The sequence below is a fragment of the Equus caballus genome, chromosome 1 (assembly GCF_041296265.1).
Source record: "Equus caballus isolate H_3958 breed thoroughbred chromosome 1, TB-T2T, whole genome shotgun sequence".
In the NCBI taxonomy this organism is placed as follows: Eukaryota; Metazoa; Chordata; class Mammalia; order Perissodactyla; family Equidae; genus Equus; species Equus caballus.
The window spans coordinates 122441985-122458492 of NC_091684.1; the positions used below are offsets into that span (position 1 = coordinate 122441985).

The 16508-nt window shown below is 33.6% G+C and overlaps 1 protein-coding gene and 1 long non-coding RNA gene across 13 annotated transcripts in view; one reads left to right on the top strand and one right to left on the bottom strand.

Moving 5' to 3' along the window:
- LOC111775586 (uncharacterized) overlaps positions 1-15101 on the top strand; it is a 204911-nt gene extending 189810 nt beyond the window's left edge. The window contains exon 8 of the long non-coding RNA XR_002811331.2: positions 14990-15101. This is a non-coding gene — a long non-coding RNA (uncharacterized lncRNA). The remainder of the gene's footprint in view (positions 1-14989) is intronic.
- UBE3A (ubiquitin protein ligase E3A) overlaps positions 1-16508 on the bottom strand; it is a 95370-nt gene that overhangs the window by 19001 nt on the left and 59861 nt on the right. For all 12 annotated transcript variants that reach the window (XM_001917171.6, XM_070268606.1, XM_023651973.2 and 9 more), the window contains 4 exons: positions 12754-14000; positions 4427-4571; positions 1171-1376; positions 370-534 (listed from right to left, as the gene is read on the bottom strand). In XM_001917171.6, the coding sequence (XP_001917206.3) occupies positions 370-534; positions 1171-1376; positions 4427-4571; positions 12754-14000 (1763 nt within the window). The remainder of the gene's footprint in view (positions 1-369; positions 535-1170; positions 1377-4426; positions 4572-12753; positions 14001-16508) is intronic.

Sequence of the window (16508 nt, forward strand, 5' to 3'; positions counted from 1 at the left end):
TAAATGCAATTATTATTTGTTCCGTGATAAGGATCTTAATCATGAGATCTCTATTTCCCTCCCCTTTACAGCCTAATATGAGAAACATCAGGCTTCTTGCTTTATATTACAGCCACACTGAGTTATTCACTATCTCCTACTCCTGTCCTCTTTGTCCAAAAAGGGTTTAGTGCCCAACTATGTGCTCTCACGTAAGCTTATACCCAACAGAAAACAGTGGCTACTTCATTTACAGGAACTTGGTTACTTGATTCCTGGGTCTTTGTATGGACTATATTAGATACTTTCTTTAGAAATTACAAGCATATATGCTTTGAAATTTTGTTAATAAAGCAACAAATACAATGACAATATAAAAACATATATTACCTTCCTGTTTTCATTTGTAATCGGAATTTTATCACCATTTTCCTTTAGATCATACATCATTGGATTACCAAAAAGATCTGTCTGAGATATCTGGAAAGTGATCATCATATCATCTTCCACATTCCCTTCATACTCCAATAAATCTTTTAAACTCTGATATAGAACCTAACAACCAGAAATGGAAAATTACGGCTACTATAGAACTACAAAATACAATAGTCTGTATCACCCTTCTTGGAAGAAAAAAAAAATTTGACAATAAAGAATTAAAGCATACACAGTATCCCCCTCTTGTTCCCTAAACAGTTTACAATATAGAAACTAAAGAAAGATTATCAGTCATTGGTGAGGTACCACTCTCTGCTGAGAAACCCTACACCACCAGTTTAGCAATGGATTTCACACTGTGCTCTATGAGAATCTCAGAGGTGTCTCACGCTTAGGGAGGGGCTGAGGAGAGAAACAGATACACTAACTGTAGCCACCAAGCCCCTTACCCAGGGCAGCTCTGATTTCACCCGGCATTCTCACATGATTTCAATAAAAAACAAACAAAGTATTTTTTAAAAACACTTTCTACAGCATCAATCTTACAAAACCTGTTTGCTGATAGCAATACATATAAAATTTCCCCTTTGAGTTTTTAAGTTTTAGGGTACTTAAGACAGATTAAAACAATCGTATCTTACTAGGTATAAATATTAACAAATATTCCAAATGAAAACTTCAAATTTTCTTAAACTAGATTTTTGCTTTTAAATAAAATCTGAAAGATCGAATAAAAATATGACGAAGACTTACAGGGTGAGAGTCTCCCAAGTCACGAAAAGTTCCTTTTTTCCCCATTAGCTTCCTGTAGACAACCATGGGAAAATGTACATCCAGTATACAGTTATTGTAAATAGCCAGACCCAGTACTATGCCAATCAGAGTGAACTGACCCTCAGTTTCAAAAGAGGATGGATTAAACCAAAATAATTTTGTAGATTCATCATATGTGAACATACCTATAAGAAATGATTTTTAAAAATACAATTAATTTTATATTGTATTAAAGACTGATGAACAATACAATATAAATGTAATTATATATGTAAACTTATATGTACTAGGTGTACAAAATTTTTATTCTCTATTACATCAGCACTTGAGAAACCAAAGTTGAAATATATGATTGTTATAAATTGTGGCAAATGGTAGTATACCATTTTAAGAAGCCAAGGAAACAAGGTAATAAGCAATTTTGGTGGCATTTTCCAAGAAGTCAGGGTAAATGTTCATTAGATTCAAGTTCTCTAATCTCCTATTAACACAAATGAAAAGTTAATTTGCACTCACACTTTATCTACTGAATGGGTGAAAATAAACGCAAAAAAGGAAAAAAAGCTATCATAATTTGAAAATGTTTCACTTATAAAAACCTACTTGATCCACAGACACTGTTTTAAAAAACAATTCTGAATTTCATTAAGGAAAAGCTTGTTTTAATTTTTTCAAAATTGTACAACAGGGGCCGGCACGATGGCACAGCGGTTAAGCGTGCACATTCTGCTTTGGCGGCCTGGGGTTCACCGGTTCGGATGCCAGGTGGGGACATGGCACTGCTTGGCAAGCCATGCTGTGGTAGGCATCCCCCATATAAAGTAGAGGAAGATGGGCACAGATGTTAGCTCAGGGCCAGTCTTCCTCAGCAAAGAAAAGATGATTGGCAGCAGATGTTAGCTCAGAGCTAATCTTCCTCAAAACAAACAAAAAAAACCAAAATTGTACAATTTCCCGTCAAGTTTTTCTAACACCTTTCTAACAAAGCCAGATAAAACCAAGTACATAAACTTAGATTATGTCCAAAACCCAAAGCTACTTAATATACACATTAATTGTGAGCCAATAAGTAAAACAAAAGTAGTTTGTATTTGTAGTCTTTTTTCAGTTTCGCATGGTTTTCACTATTCAAAACCCAAACTTGGAGACCTTTTTTACATCACTCATTTTAAAATAAGAATCTTTGGTTTTACCTACCTGAATAACCATTACTAAGGCAAAATTATCTTTTTCCCTTTAGATGAACATCTTAGGAAAAAGTTAAGTCATATTTTAATTGAATTTACAACTTTTCTCCCTTTACTAAAATGTTTTTCAGTTGCTACTGTGAAACTGAATGAAAACATTTAAAGAATTAGGTATGAAAAAGGGGGAAATTTCCAATAGAACAAACTTTAAAACTCAATAGAGCACATGAATAAACTAATTTTTAATATTATTTAAAGCTTTAAAAATGTTTCTTCGTTTTCACATTTAGTTTAAGTTAAATAAAAAGGAACTTTAAAATGTCCCCTTGATCATAAGAGCATAAATCAAGTTATTTTTTTCTAATGCAATTTAATGCTCATAAAATAACAGTTTGAAAATTGTCCAATTCGTACATCAATTTCACAGTTTAGATCTGAACTCTTTTACAGGCCTAAGTTATAACATCCACTGAAGTGCTAAAAACTTCATTTAGTTATAAATGCGGCATTAATAGGGTCAAGAATAGTAAAAACTAATTATAATTAATAAATGTGATGAAATCTCACAAATGTATATCCTTGTCTCAAGAGCAATAAACTACAAATTAATCAGAATATAAATTACACAAGTCACTACTCTCACCTCTGTACATGAAAGATAAGAGTTTTGAAGTCCAAGGAGATTTCATTTTTGGCACATTTTTTCAGGTCCCTCAAAGAAAAGCACCATAAAGTGTGGCTGTTCTAAAATATTCCCGTTTGATATTTCTACCGCCATCATTTCAATAACCTTACTATCAAGTAGAACTATTTAATATATGCTTTTTCTTAAACGTATTTCTACAGATAAGCATACTTTACAGCTAATGTTTAACATTTCTAAGCACATCAGAACCTAGAGCTAAGGTTTACCAAACTTATGAAGCTTATAAATTAATTTTCTATCTCAAAAAAAGCATGGTTTTGTGTGTCTTGGTTTATTTGAACAAATTACATACTAATGACATAGCCTTCTGATTATTAAGAAACATTAGCTAGAATACAGATATTATGTCATGATCTCAAAATATCTACTGCCATTTACATGTAAATGTACATATATGACTAAGAATAATAACAAAGTCGATTCAATGTACATACTGAGCATCAAAAGGCTATCACAGCTCAATTTTCAAGCTTAATGGAAACGATCTGCATTATTCTATGCCATGTATTCACAATTCTGATGGTATCTTTAGTGGAATCCTTTTCCTACAACTGACATGCATTCAAGTTTAAAAGTAAGCAAACCCAGTAACCAAGTGGTCATACTGTAGAAACTGAATCAGTTCAGAATTATGCAGTTAGTACACTATCCAAGAAGCTGTCATATTTTCTGTGTTCTATTTTGCCTACTTTGTCTATCACTTTGTCCATCAGTACAACTCAAATCCTTCACTTTCAGACTGACACATGTAGAGCAGTCTTTCCTAAACTGTGTTCAATGAAAACTCTTTTGGGTTGCAAATATTATTAGGTGCAGGGTGGAAAAAGGGTTCTGGAGTTCAAAAAGTTTGTGAAAACATTACAATATTCAGCCCCAAGAAATCCTGTAGCAAATAAACCTAATTAATTGGATACCAGCCAGTGTTACCAAACTTTGAGCCTGAGATACTCGTGAGACATTCTCAACATTCTTTAGACCATTTTTCTATGAAATTCTTGTTTCAGAAATGTTGTGAGTTTGACGTTTTAGACTAAAAAAAGCAAAGAAACCCGTCAATTGTTCTAATGAACCATTTTAAAGTATTTTCAATTTCATTTACCTAAAAGATAATTTCCTATATTAAAATATTTCGCTAAGTAATTTAAAAAAGAACTTGAATAAATGAGCGATACAAATCAGTCCCAAAAACTCACAACAAATTGTCATTATCTGTGATTCTAGGTAATCCATACCAAAACCTTCTTCTGCTGCTCTTCATAACGGGGAATATTTATACATCTAGGTAAACAAATTCTTAATTCAAAAAGATATGACACCATGATCACATCACTAAAATATTTACCAATATCTGGATTGAAGATTTCTTCCACAACCAGCTGAAAAAATTCTTTGGAAACACCTCCCTCATCAACTCCTTGCTCTCCTTCAAATTCCACATACAACTGTTTCTTCAAGTCTGCAGGATTTTCCATAGCGATCATCTCTAGCTAGTGAGTGAAAAGATAAAGTGAAAACAAGATGACTACGAGTATTAGGATGAAAACAAAATAAAAATAAGGAGAAGCAAAATAAAAACAAGGAGTAGGGTTAGGGACCCAATAAAAGATAGTGACTTTTGGGATTTTTTTAAATGGAAACAGGAAACAAACTGGTAAAAAGCCAATGTAGGCAAAGATCCAGTCTCACAGATGATGGAAAAATGAGAGAGAAAAGAAATAGAATTGTAAGAGAGTTTCTTTCTCAGTACTGCTTTGTTATGATATTAATATATAGTAGAAAATCAGAATTAGATTTGCTGTTAATTGTGTATGACAAACCTGGACTGTAAGGTTGGGACATGGAAAGAAGTCAAGACAGCAAAATGCCTAAGTAACTATTCAAAGTAAATCATTTCAGCAAAAACAATGGAGTATGGAAGTGAGACTTCAAAACTGTTCATTCACTAGCAGTTCTTCATGTTTATTAGAACAGAAACTCAAGAATTAAGTCTTAATATCAATTAAGTCATAAATAAAATAATTTTACTAAGAAACATACACTGGCTAAACAGGGAAGTAGTTCATGGTCTCATAATAGCACTTAGTTGAAACTGCCACTTTTTAATGGATTAGAACTCATATCCACTTCTTTTGAAAAGAGATGAGACACACGCTTGCTCATATCCTTAGCTTTAACTTCTTAGTAACAGTTATCAAACCCTAGTATCTAGCATTTCTTCAGCTATAAATCTTTACCAAATGCTTTTTTGTATCTATAGAATAATGAATATACATAGTGATTAACCTTAGTTGTTATGAAATTAATCATAAAATCAACACTTGATTCTAATGTGAAATATTTATACTGCAACTTTTTTGTTCTATGTATCTGAAACTTACTAACAACATGTCTAATAGATCATCCATCTTATTTGTTAAATTCACATTAAATACCTTCTGGATGATAATAAAATAAAAAAATTGCCAAAACAGAATATTTAGGGGTGTTTAGGTTATTGCAACTATTCCAACTAGAATTTTAAAAGTAGTTTTAAGCAACACAAACATCATCGGAATAAGTGCACTATAGTCCTAAAGTGATTAGTTCCAGTTGGTAATTTATTTCAAGCAACAGAATATAAAAATTCTGAGGACTAAATTAAAATTAACATCCTAGCTCAACTGTGATTTAACATCAGGCCAACATTCCATATTGCCATGGAACCCATTCCTAGTTTCCTTCTCCCAGTTCCTACCTGCCTAGGTGTTAAAGGAATGTTAAGTCACTATTTATATATGCTCTTAGAACACAAAGACAAACCTGCTTCTATCAGGTATAATGTAGTCCAAAGTGAAAAAAAATGATTATCTGATATTTAGATTATGCTTCCTATAGCTCCTCCTTATTAACATTCATAAGTGAGAGCTGACTCTGTATCAATGTGACTGATAAACCTTTTAAAGGATTTGGTGGAGAGTTTCTACAGGATTCAGAGGCCCTGTGTTCTAGACTTAGCTCCACCTGAGATACTTCATATGCCAAGTGAAGTAAATTTATCTTCATTCTTAATAAAATATTATCTGTCCATTCCCAACAATCTCCACTCTCCCCTCCCCACCTTGAGTGCCAAAACAATTTAATGCAATATGTTCTATCATGATAACTGGAAACATATAACTTTACCTCTCTTTGCTTTAGTTTCATCGTTAAAAGGAGAATAACATATCAATAAATAATATACATGAAGTGTTTAGATGAATTCCCCATACAACAATGCCTTATAAGTACTAACACTTTTTATTGTTACTTTTATTTTATTGGTTCTAAAATTTTTTTCAAGCTTGCCTGAAAACCTAACATCCCAGATATTACAGAACAAAAATATTCGAGTAATAATACAACAATAATACATAGCACTTATGTGCCAGGGCACTATTCTAAGCACTTTAAATAGATGAACTCATTTAATTTTCACAACAACCTTATTAGGTCGGTAATATTATTTATAGATGGAGACCCTAAAGTAATAACATGTTCAAGTCAGAATTAGTAAATGGTAGAACAGAGATTCTAATCCAAGAAGCAAGCTCTTAACTACTATGCTTTACAGCCCTCTCCTCAATGACTAGCAGTAATCTTTTTTAAAATACAGTGATTTTTATTTTCTTCTTTATGCTTTTCTTTTTCATTTTTTTACTATATACATTACTTTCAGGATCAGTATATTCAAAAGTAAATATGCAAAAAGAATACTTCGAAAAATAGGTGGCAAGTGAATTCTGCCAATGAAAATTTACCATTATCTATTTTAGATTAACATTCTCAGATATACATTGATTCTGTAAAATATTGCATTATTTATGTATACATGGGTAGCCTACCTTTTAAAAGAATTTACTTTTAATTGTTCTTACATAGTAAAATTTAGCAATAATCATTTTGATGAAGGCCATTATTAAGTAAGGAGCTGCATTTATTTTTATTTTTCTTAAAAACAACCACTTCCAACCCAGTGTTCCATCAGAGAATCATTTCAGAATTAAACTATAAAGGTATATCCCTTTATGTGATCGACACATACCATTTAAGACTGAATTTTTAAAATCAAAAGCTGTCTTGAATGCAGTAGGATATTTGGAAATTGGAAGAATTTGTCAGTGAACATTCTGAAAAGGAGAATTTGTGTGCATACTTGAATTGAATTCATTTAGTATAAAGACCAGGATTTTTATATACAGGTGTTCTTAAAGTAGGGTATATTTTGTATTAATTTAATATGGAGACTAGCAAAAGACAGATAACTGGGGAAAAAACAAACAATAAGACTGGATGTAATGACATCTACCTCTTCCTTATATGACTTCCTCTTCTTACTAAGACTCTTGATTTCATCACTGTTGGATAAAACGATTCTCAATTTCTGAACTTTTAATTGGCCATGATGATGAAATCCTAGAGAGATCATTTTTAAAAAATTGACCTGATATCAGAGTATTCCCAGAATATCTAGGTAGGACGACATCTCAATACAAAAATATCAATACTTGCCAGATTTACAAGAGTCAAAAAGAAAACTCCATCCTTTAAAATCTTATAGTATTTTGGACTATTACTCATGTCAAATCCATCCTTATCGATAGTTGAAAAAGAATTCTTTAATGATATGAATATTGAAGTTGATGTAGTAGCATTCAGATAAAACAGACCTAATACTTAAGAATACCTAAGATCCCTAAGAATGGCTGGCTTAAACTATTTCAGTTAACTTATTAGACTCTACAGTGAAGCACTTCGCTAGTGAGTACATTTAAACTACTGACTAGAATGGGATTTCTACATTATTCAGATATATTTAATTTTTTCATTTCTCAATAAACAGAGGAAGGAATGGTTTTTATGCCTTAAATATAAACCTTACATGTTTGCGTAAGGCCAAATCACATAATCACATCTGCCTGTGAGATCAGGAACTCTGAGTTCTACTTCCAATTCTGCCGTTAATTTCTGCAGGCCAGTATCTGAGTTTCATTTTCCTCACAGAAAATAATACTAAGGAGTTTAACAAGCTCGTTTTAAATTATCATACGGTGCTGAGAATCTATGCACATCTACTTCCTTCTCTTATTCTACTTTGACAACATAAATCAGGCACGAAGTTCTTCATTTCAATCAGAACAAATCATAAGAAACAACAAAGGTATTGCATTAAGCACAATGTAGTGAATGAATAAGATATAATTAACCATATCCAGGGCAGCACAGAATAATCTTATTCCTAAAGCACTGTAGGTCAGCTGATAAATAAAAGAAGTGTTGTTTCAATAATAACTAAGTGTGTTTTCCAATAAAAATAGTGGGGCCTGGTTTAGATAGTGCTGTTAGAGCCTCCCCAAAAACAGTCAAGTGATTCTGAGAGGATTGAGGAGAACTTCGCAGTAGGAGTGCTCTTCGTTTGTACCTACCACCTTTATCTTTATCTGTTCTAGTTCATATTTTTGGACTTTCCTATCCAATTCTACATCTCAGCCATTCCTTTTCGTCTTTACATCTCTACTCAAAATTCTGGGGCTCCCTGACTAATCTAAACTAAACTAAGTCTCACACCACCATCAAGCCCTATTCTAAGCCTGCTATCCTCAACATCCTCTTAAAGCCTGAAAGTTTCCTAAATACGTACTTGTATATAAAAATGGCCTCAATAAATATGTATACATAAACTGTATCAACAGCCATCTTACCAAACACCGGTTTACAGTTTGGCTTTATCAGAATATTTGGGGGTATTACCGGAATTATAGATTACTAGGCTCCACACCAGACCTCCTAATCTGAACCTCTAGAGGGTAGAACCTTGGCTTTTTGTGTTTTTTTTCCTAAAAAAAAACCCAAATTTCCCATTCAAGATATTAAGGCAGTTTGGGGCACTTTATAGATGGCAATATTGTCTTCTTCCACGATACTCATACTCCCAATCTCCTAACATAAAAGTAATCTAAAAAAATTTTTTTATACTCTTCCCTTGAGAATGCTTTGTCTAAGAAAAATGACAAATTATCTATTTTTAAAAGAACATACAAATAGATAAATGTTATTAGTAAAATAATGTAAAAACTCCATCACATTAGGATTGTTTTCATTCAAATGGAAGCAGAGTTTTGAATTCATGTTTATCACTGTACTGTTTTCTAAGGAATAACAACAAAAAAAAGATGAAAATAAGTCCTAGGGGGAAATATTCCAGTACCTTAACGGTGTGGGAGTAGTTCTTAAATAATTCTGAGATACCTGTTTGTGGAAAGACAACTTATATTTTGCATTTCATTGATTCTGAAATTCATTTTTGTTTTGACATTTAAACATCTCTGAAATCAGGATATACCATACAACCGATAGCATCTGACAACTAATTGGCAGCATTTTTTCTTTTTCAGTAGTAATAAAATAATAGCATGTCCTACGATCAATGGTATCTTAGATTCAATAAAAAACTGTACACAGTAATTCTTCTGCTGTCATCAAGGACAGTTCCTCTAAAAACTCAAGTTAGGAAACAATTTGCTAGTCTCAGTTGAACATACTTTTCTTTAAAAAAACCCTCTAATTACTAATTAAGTTACTACCCCTCTTTCTTCCTCTAAGCTAGTCAGTCTTACAACTAATAAGTGAAAAATAAGACCCAAGAGAAAACATACTCAAGAGTGTCATATATGTAGTATTTTCTGGGCCTCATTTATAAACTAATGAGTTGAACTTCAAGGCTCCTTTCAGCTCTTAAAGTTTAGGATCCTACAATCTTAATTATATAATTATTAATATTGAGCTCGCGACAAAGTTTCTCATTCCGTCTTCTCTTCCTGACCCCACTCTGTAGTTGAAAATTAGCGCGTCATAAGAAGCAGTCAATAGGTTTATTTTGGTTGTCAAATTGTGATATAAAAGGAAGAATAAGGCTTAAAAAAAGCAAAGCAGATCCTTGAGGAATAAGGTATGGAAAATCCATCAGTACTTTTGAGAGTTTGTTCACCTGAGAAGATGACCTTAAACTACTTTTTGTTGTAAACTGTCTGCTTTTTGTTACTAAAATACTGTAACAATAATAACCATCACCTACTACGAATATTTCCCCCAAAATAGGTAGATTATCAATTTGACTTCCAAGACCTATTTTAATGCTTATTTTTCTAACATTTTCACATTGTGTTATTAAACAAAAAAAAGAAAGAAAAGGAAGAAGAATGTTAAGAGTAAGTTAAGAGTAAAATCTGCTTAGTGTGAGCATTTAGAGCCCCTAACAAGTTTCTCAGTGGTCACCATTCATCTTTTATCTCTACTGCTTAACAAAGTGCCTCACTCACAGATTTCTGAAGTGAACTTCTTTTATGAACTATAATATTCAAGTACAGATATTACCTAGTGAATCCTGATATATAATAGGTCAAATCATCATTTTGTTTTGATATAACTAAGCAGAACTCACTAAAACAATAATTTGCTAGCAAAATTAAAAAGCTCACAGTTAATTTGACATTAACACGTGCTTAAAGGAAGTCCTCATAAATGAAAATGGCTAACTGTCTCCTCAAAATCCTAGATAGATAATTTTAAAAGTAAAGTAAGTAGAGGTCAGTCTCGAGGCTGAGTGGTTAACGTCCCGCATGCTCCGCTTCAGCAGCCCAGGTTCACGAGTTTGGATCCAGGGTGCAGACCTACTCCACTCATCAGCCATGCTGTGCAGGCATCCCACAAACACAATAGAGGAAAACTGGCACATATGTTAGCTCAGGGCTAATCTTCCTCAAGCAAAAAATAAAAACAGGAAGATTAGCAAGGGATGTTAGCCTAAGGCAAATCTTTCTCACCAAATAAATAAATAAATAAAGTATACAACAAGTACCTAAATTTTTCTTGGTTCTTAACCTTGCTTTATGGTGGGATGGGAGGGGTGGGAAATAAAGCTAGGCAGATTTCTGAGCAGAAGGCAGATACGGAAGGCGGACTTTTTTATTTTCCTCAACGCCGGATTGAATTTTACAGAGAGTAATTTCATTGCTTTTAAAGGCTAGTCATAGCTTTTGCTGGAAGCAAACGAAAGGATCCCAACCCAAGAAGCCAAACATAAAATGTGTAAGTTTTGGGATTTGTAGCTCTGCTCTAACAATAGAAAATCATAGATAGACCTCAATGTGCATTCCATAAAACTTCACTCACATCCTTATCTGATACTTTACCATTCTGTTAAACTATGTAAAATAAGTTGCTGGCTGCCTGATGATCAGTTATTAAGTATATTAATTATTCATGTAGCTCAAAACTATGTAAGCAAAATAAAAGGGCACCAGAAAGCAAGCAATGATTACTCCAAGCAGTTAATACCCATTTCTGTCTGTTGAAAAACTGCCTGAGTTGCTTAAATAATGCAGAACCTTTCTTCAACAGAATAAACATATTTGGTAATTTTAAAAACCAGTAACAAAGAAAAGAGGCACAGAACCTTTGCAACTTTTAAATTTCCGAGATGTCAAGCAACTTTTTCCACTGGTGTAGTTTTATGAATTCTCAGACACAGACAAATCATTCTAAAACTAAAACATATTTTAAAATAAATATCACTATTTCCTAATAGTCTGTGTCATGGGATCTTATCCTTTGTTAGTACAGAAAGTTGACCATATCTTAATTTTAGTTGATAATAAATTTTACTTGAAGTTGATGAAAAGAAACCAGCAATGACGGGGATATCTAACAGTATGAATACAATAAAACTCTGTCATAAAGCACCCTCTGACAAACGAAAATTTTGGTACAAAGTGATCAGCAATTGCTTTCTGTCTTCTAGCCAGGCCTGCATTCTTGAATGGGAGCACTAAAATTCTTATTTCCTTGGAGGGAAGGAATGAACACAAGGCAAGCTATCTGGAGAAACAGGAAGTTAGAAGGCGGGTTTGTGTTCCCAGTATCCTCCCAGCTCAATCTCCCTGGACTGGGTTGATGAAACAGGTACCATTAATCCTGGAAGATTAACTCCTACAAGATTCCTGGAATAGTTGCTGTTTTCCCTAAAATTCCAATCAACTAAGACCCAGAGTAGTCTATATGGGTATTTAAGCAGAAACAAACTACCACAATCAGGCAGTGTCATACAGGAACATTTTGAGTGACCTGGAAGGAACTCCTACTAGCAGCATGCACCAACCTCCCCAGGTCACTTCATCGACTTCACAATGATGCAACTCTAAATTTTACATGATGGAATTTTTGGACACCACTTATTTTATGGTATGCTTTTATTGTACCATTTCTCCCATTTAAGACTTGACATTTTATTATTAGGCATTTCCATCTTCCCCTTGTTCCTGTGCTCTGGTCTTTTCCTAACGTCCACTTCTCTTCTGAATGGAAAAGGTTTTGGGGTTAGTTGAAAAGAGAGTGGAAAATTTTTTCTTTTTCAAAGAGAGTGATCATTATACAAGACAACCAGTACTCTGTGGAACAATTACAAACCTGGAAAGGAACAAGAAAAGTATAATACTTATATTTACAATAAAAAAAAGTCCATGTGTTCCTATGCTATATACCATATATTTTTTTTTTCAGAGTCACTTATAAAATGAATTCACTGAACTGTACCACAATCTCCCCATCATTAGGTATTTGATCTAGTACTAATTTTTAAACAGTAGCCCAACTTACCCGGACAAGTGCATCATCTATGATATGGTCACGTCTGACTTTGAGTCTCAAATACGGATTCAACTGCTGTCCTTGAACTAAGCTGTAGAGAACAGTGATTCTTCGTTCACTGTACATGCGAATTCTATTGTCATAATATAATCCCAAATTCTTTGTGACAGCATTCAATATAAAGGGACATGTCATAAAAGAGAATTTGTTCTCTGTTTCTACTTTGAAAAACGTATAATCTTTATCCATTTCTAGAACTTCATTCAGTGGTTCATTAATAAACTCTTCAAAAGGGATAAGTGGTTTTCGACAATCCAGAGTTTTAACACCAAGTTCAGTTTCCAGTGGGTCCACTCGAGGACCTTTCTTATTTCTTCTTTCCTCTCCCAATAGCTCCTGAAGTGTCAATTCACTGGACTCAGGGATGGGCTCTTCATCATCTTCTTCATTATGATTTGTGTCCACTTCCCCTCCCACTACATTTGCATAGTAAACCATTTTCAAGCACTTTGAAGCAGCAACAATGGCATCATCATCATTCACTAAATTTCGACTGTTAAATTCATTGCTTATGACCTTGTAAGTAATAAGCTGCTGAAACGTTTCCATCATTCGCCGAATCTGGTCTGCACTGTATTTAGACCACAGTCTAACCAGTTTTCCTTGGGCTGCAAGGGGTAGCTTACTCATTGCTTTGCAAAATAATGGCAAAGCCATTTCCAGATATTCAGGACTGTGGAGATTTCTATTCTCCATTACAATAATGAATAAATTCAGATAATTAGGATCTCGGGAGTATACATTGTGATATGTCAAGTCACATTCCACGTTAGGTGATAAATATACAAGTGCATTGAGAAAGGCAGTTTCTATTTTCTCATTAGAGAGCAATCTGGTATAGACCCTTCTAATGGCCTCAATATCCACAGACACATCATCAGGGCCTAATTTTTGTAAGTTGTTATCTCCTTGTGAGCTATCACTTATCCTTGAGGAAGATGCTTCTGAATCTTCTTCCATAGCAGCAGCAGAACATGCAGCTTTTTCCTTTTCATCTTCATCTTTGTCTTCATCCTTTCCTTGAAGAGATTTCAGTTCTTCCTTGGTGTGCTGTTTGACTTTCCGAAAGCTCTGTACCAATGCCTCAGCACTAGAAAAAACTCTTCCAATAACACGGATCAAAGGAGAATAATCCTCTCTCTCTCTACATAATTCAAGAATTTCATATACTGTCTCTTCTGTTAGATAAGTCACATCTAGAAAATTAGAGAAAAAAAGAATATTTATTTTCATAATATACGTATGTTTACTTTGTTTTAGTAAGTTTTAATGAAAAGTAAAACAGCCATTTTGCACTCAATATCCTTTATGATTTACAACTTTTAAAAAGTATCTAATACTTGATTCAATAAACAAAATATGTTTACCTATTTTTTCCAATGAACTACTATCAGCAACAACCTCATCCATTCTTTCAATAATATATAGCTTTTATTACTGTTTACTCAAACACTTTTCAAAATCATGGAATATATTAACTTGCAGCTTTAACTGTAAATATGAACCAAGATATCATGTGCTGATTCATCACAATACACCTCTTACAATCTCGTGCTAAGAGCAGAAACACGGTTATTCTTCTGAGAAGTTTCTTCCTTATTTCACTACAGTCATGTGTCATTTAATAACAGAGACAAGTTCTGAGAAATGCATTATTAGGCTATTTCATTGTTGTGTGAACATCACAGAGTGTACTTACACAAACCTACATGGTATAGCCTACTATACACCTAGGCTATTCAGTACTGATCTCACGGGACCACTGTCATATATGTGATCCTTTGTCAACTGAAATGTTAGTTATGTGGTGCATGACTGTACTCTGCACTCAAAAGACTGAGAAGGCAGGTTTAAAGATTTTCTTCAGCATCCTGTTTGGAAACAGCTCTTGTCCTACTTTTGAATGCGGTATAATAAAACCAAGTACAGTAAATTTAATGTATATTTATATTATATACAGTAATATATGGTAATATATTGTATACTAGTCGATACAGTAATACACTACATATTAAATTTAAATTACATGGCCATTTGCAGGCAGGAACCAGGTTGGAATAAACCTTACAGAGCGACAGGAAATAGTCATGGAGCAATAAATAGAGTAGGAAGAAGGCAACTTATGAGCAGACAGGTGAAACAGACTACTACGCAGTCACCAAAAATTATTTCCTCTGCTTCCTAGGCAAAGTTGAACCACATCTCCCAGCTTTTTGAGATAAGTGCTACTTTCAGGCAAAGGCTATTCTCCTCCTGCCTAATGGGACGATGCTCCCAGGATGGCTCTGAAAGCTACATGTTGAGCATAACAGTGCCACAACAGCTGCATCTCTGAATGACTGCACGAAGCAGAAGTCTCTGCCAACCTAGAATATCATGGCTGTTAGGTGAGCTAAATTTCCACTGTTTTTTAAGCTGGTGCTCTTTGTGGGGGCTACTTAATATTGTAGTCTAGCTAATCCTCACTAGTATAGAAGCATTTCACCTTTCCTCATCTTACCTTCAGAGTCTTTAAAATACCACTAATGACCATCCCTCTAAGTTATGCTTAATCCTTCCTGGTACTTTTAATATAAATTTTATAAGTAACATAAGCTGAAATACTATCTTTGTTTTTACAGCTTGTAGTATTTAAGTCCAAGGGAGTTTTACTACTTTTTTCTGTTATATCCATTCTTCCACATAAAGAAATAATACCATAAAAGGCAAAATGATAGGAGTTAATGAAAGCCTATACTGAATACCAACTTATTACATATTTTCAGAGGTACTAATGTTAACAAGTTGAAATTCTAATGAAATCACAGAAGAAACAGAGAAGAAAATACTTCAAGAGTTTTTGAGATAAAATTCTCTGGAGCCATGAACCACTGCAGGGTTGAAAGAATTTTTAGCAGTTTGCAGGGACACATCTTACTTCCCTCTCATATCTGTCTCTAAATATAGTAGCTTAGACCTCCATTATCACTTTTTGCCAGTAGATTGTTTTTATATTTGCCATTATTCTTTTTCAGACAAACCTCTGGCTCTCATTCTCTTCACCAACAAAATTTAAATCTATACATACACTCTTGAGAGAAATGAAGACTAAGTTTGGAGGTTATAAAACGCATGAGTATTAAAGGGGAGAGCCAGTGGATGAAATACGTTAGAGAAAGTCCCTGTGTTCTCTCTCTTATACTTGTCTTACTAGAGAAGAAAATACAAGCACACACACACAAAATGAATTTTAACATGCTGTTTTCTAAAACTCCAAATTGCAAATGTTAATTTATTTCATGCAGTTTGACTTTTCATAACATCTGACTTTTTCATAGAAAGCACTGAGTACAGTGATTGAAGTAAAACAATGCAAATCATCCCATCTCAAAGAGTAGTAAATACCAATGCCTGGGATCATCATACAATTGACAACTTGTAGATTTAACACCTTAAGTCATAAAACTCCCTGGTACTTACCATGAGTTTCAATTTAAAAAAAAAGAAAGAAAAAAACTAACAATTTTTAAATTAAAATTAGCTTAGCTATAATGCACTCACTCTCAAGATTATCATAAAAAAAAAAAAACCACCCTACATTCTCTCATTTGTTATCTGAGATAAGCCTACATCATCACAAAATTTCACCCTACCAAAGCTGAGAAATATACGTAGATAACACTATTTTTTCTTTTATGACTTGCATGAATATCAGATAACTGGGG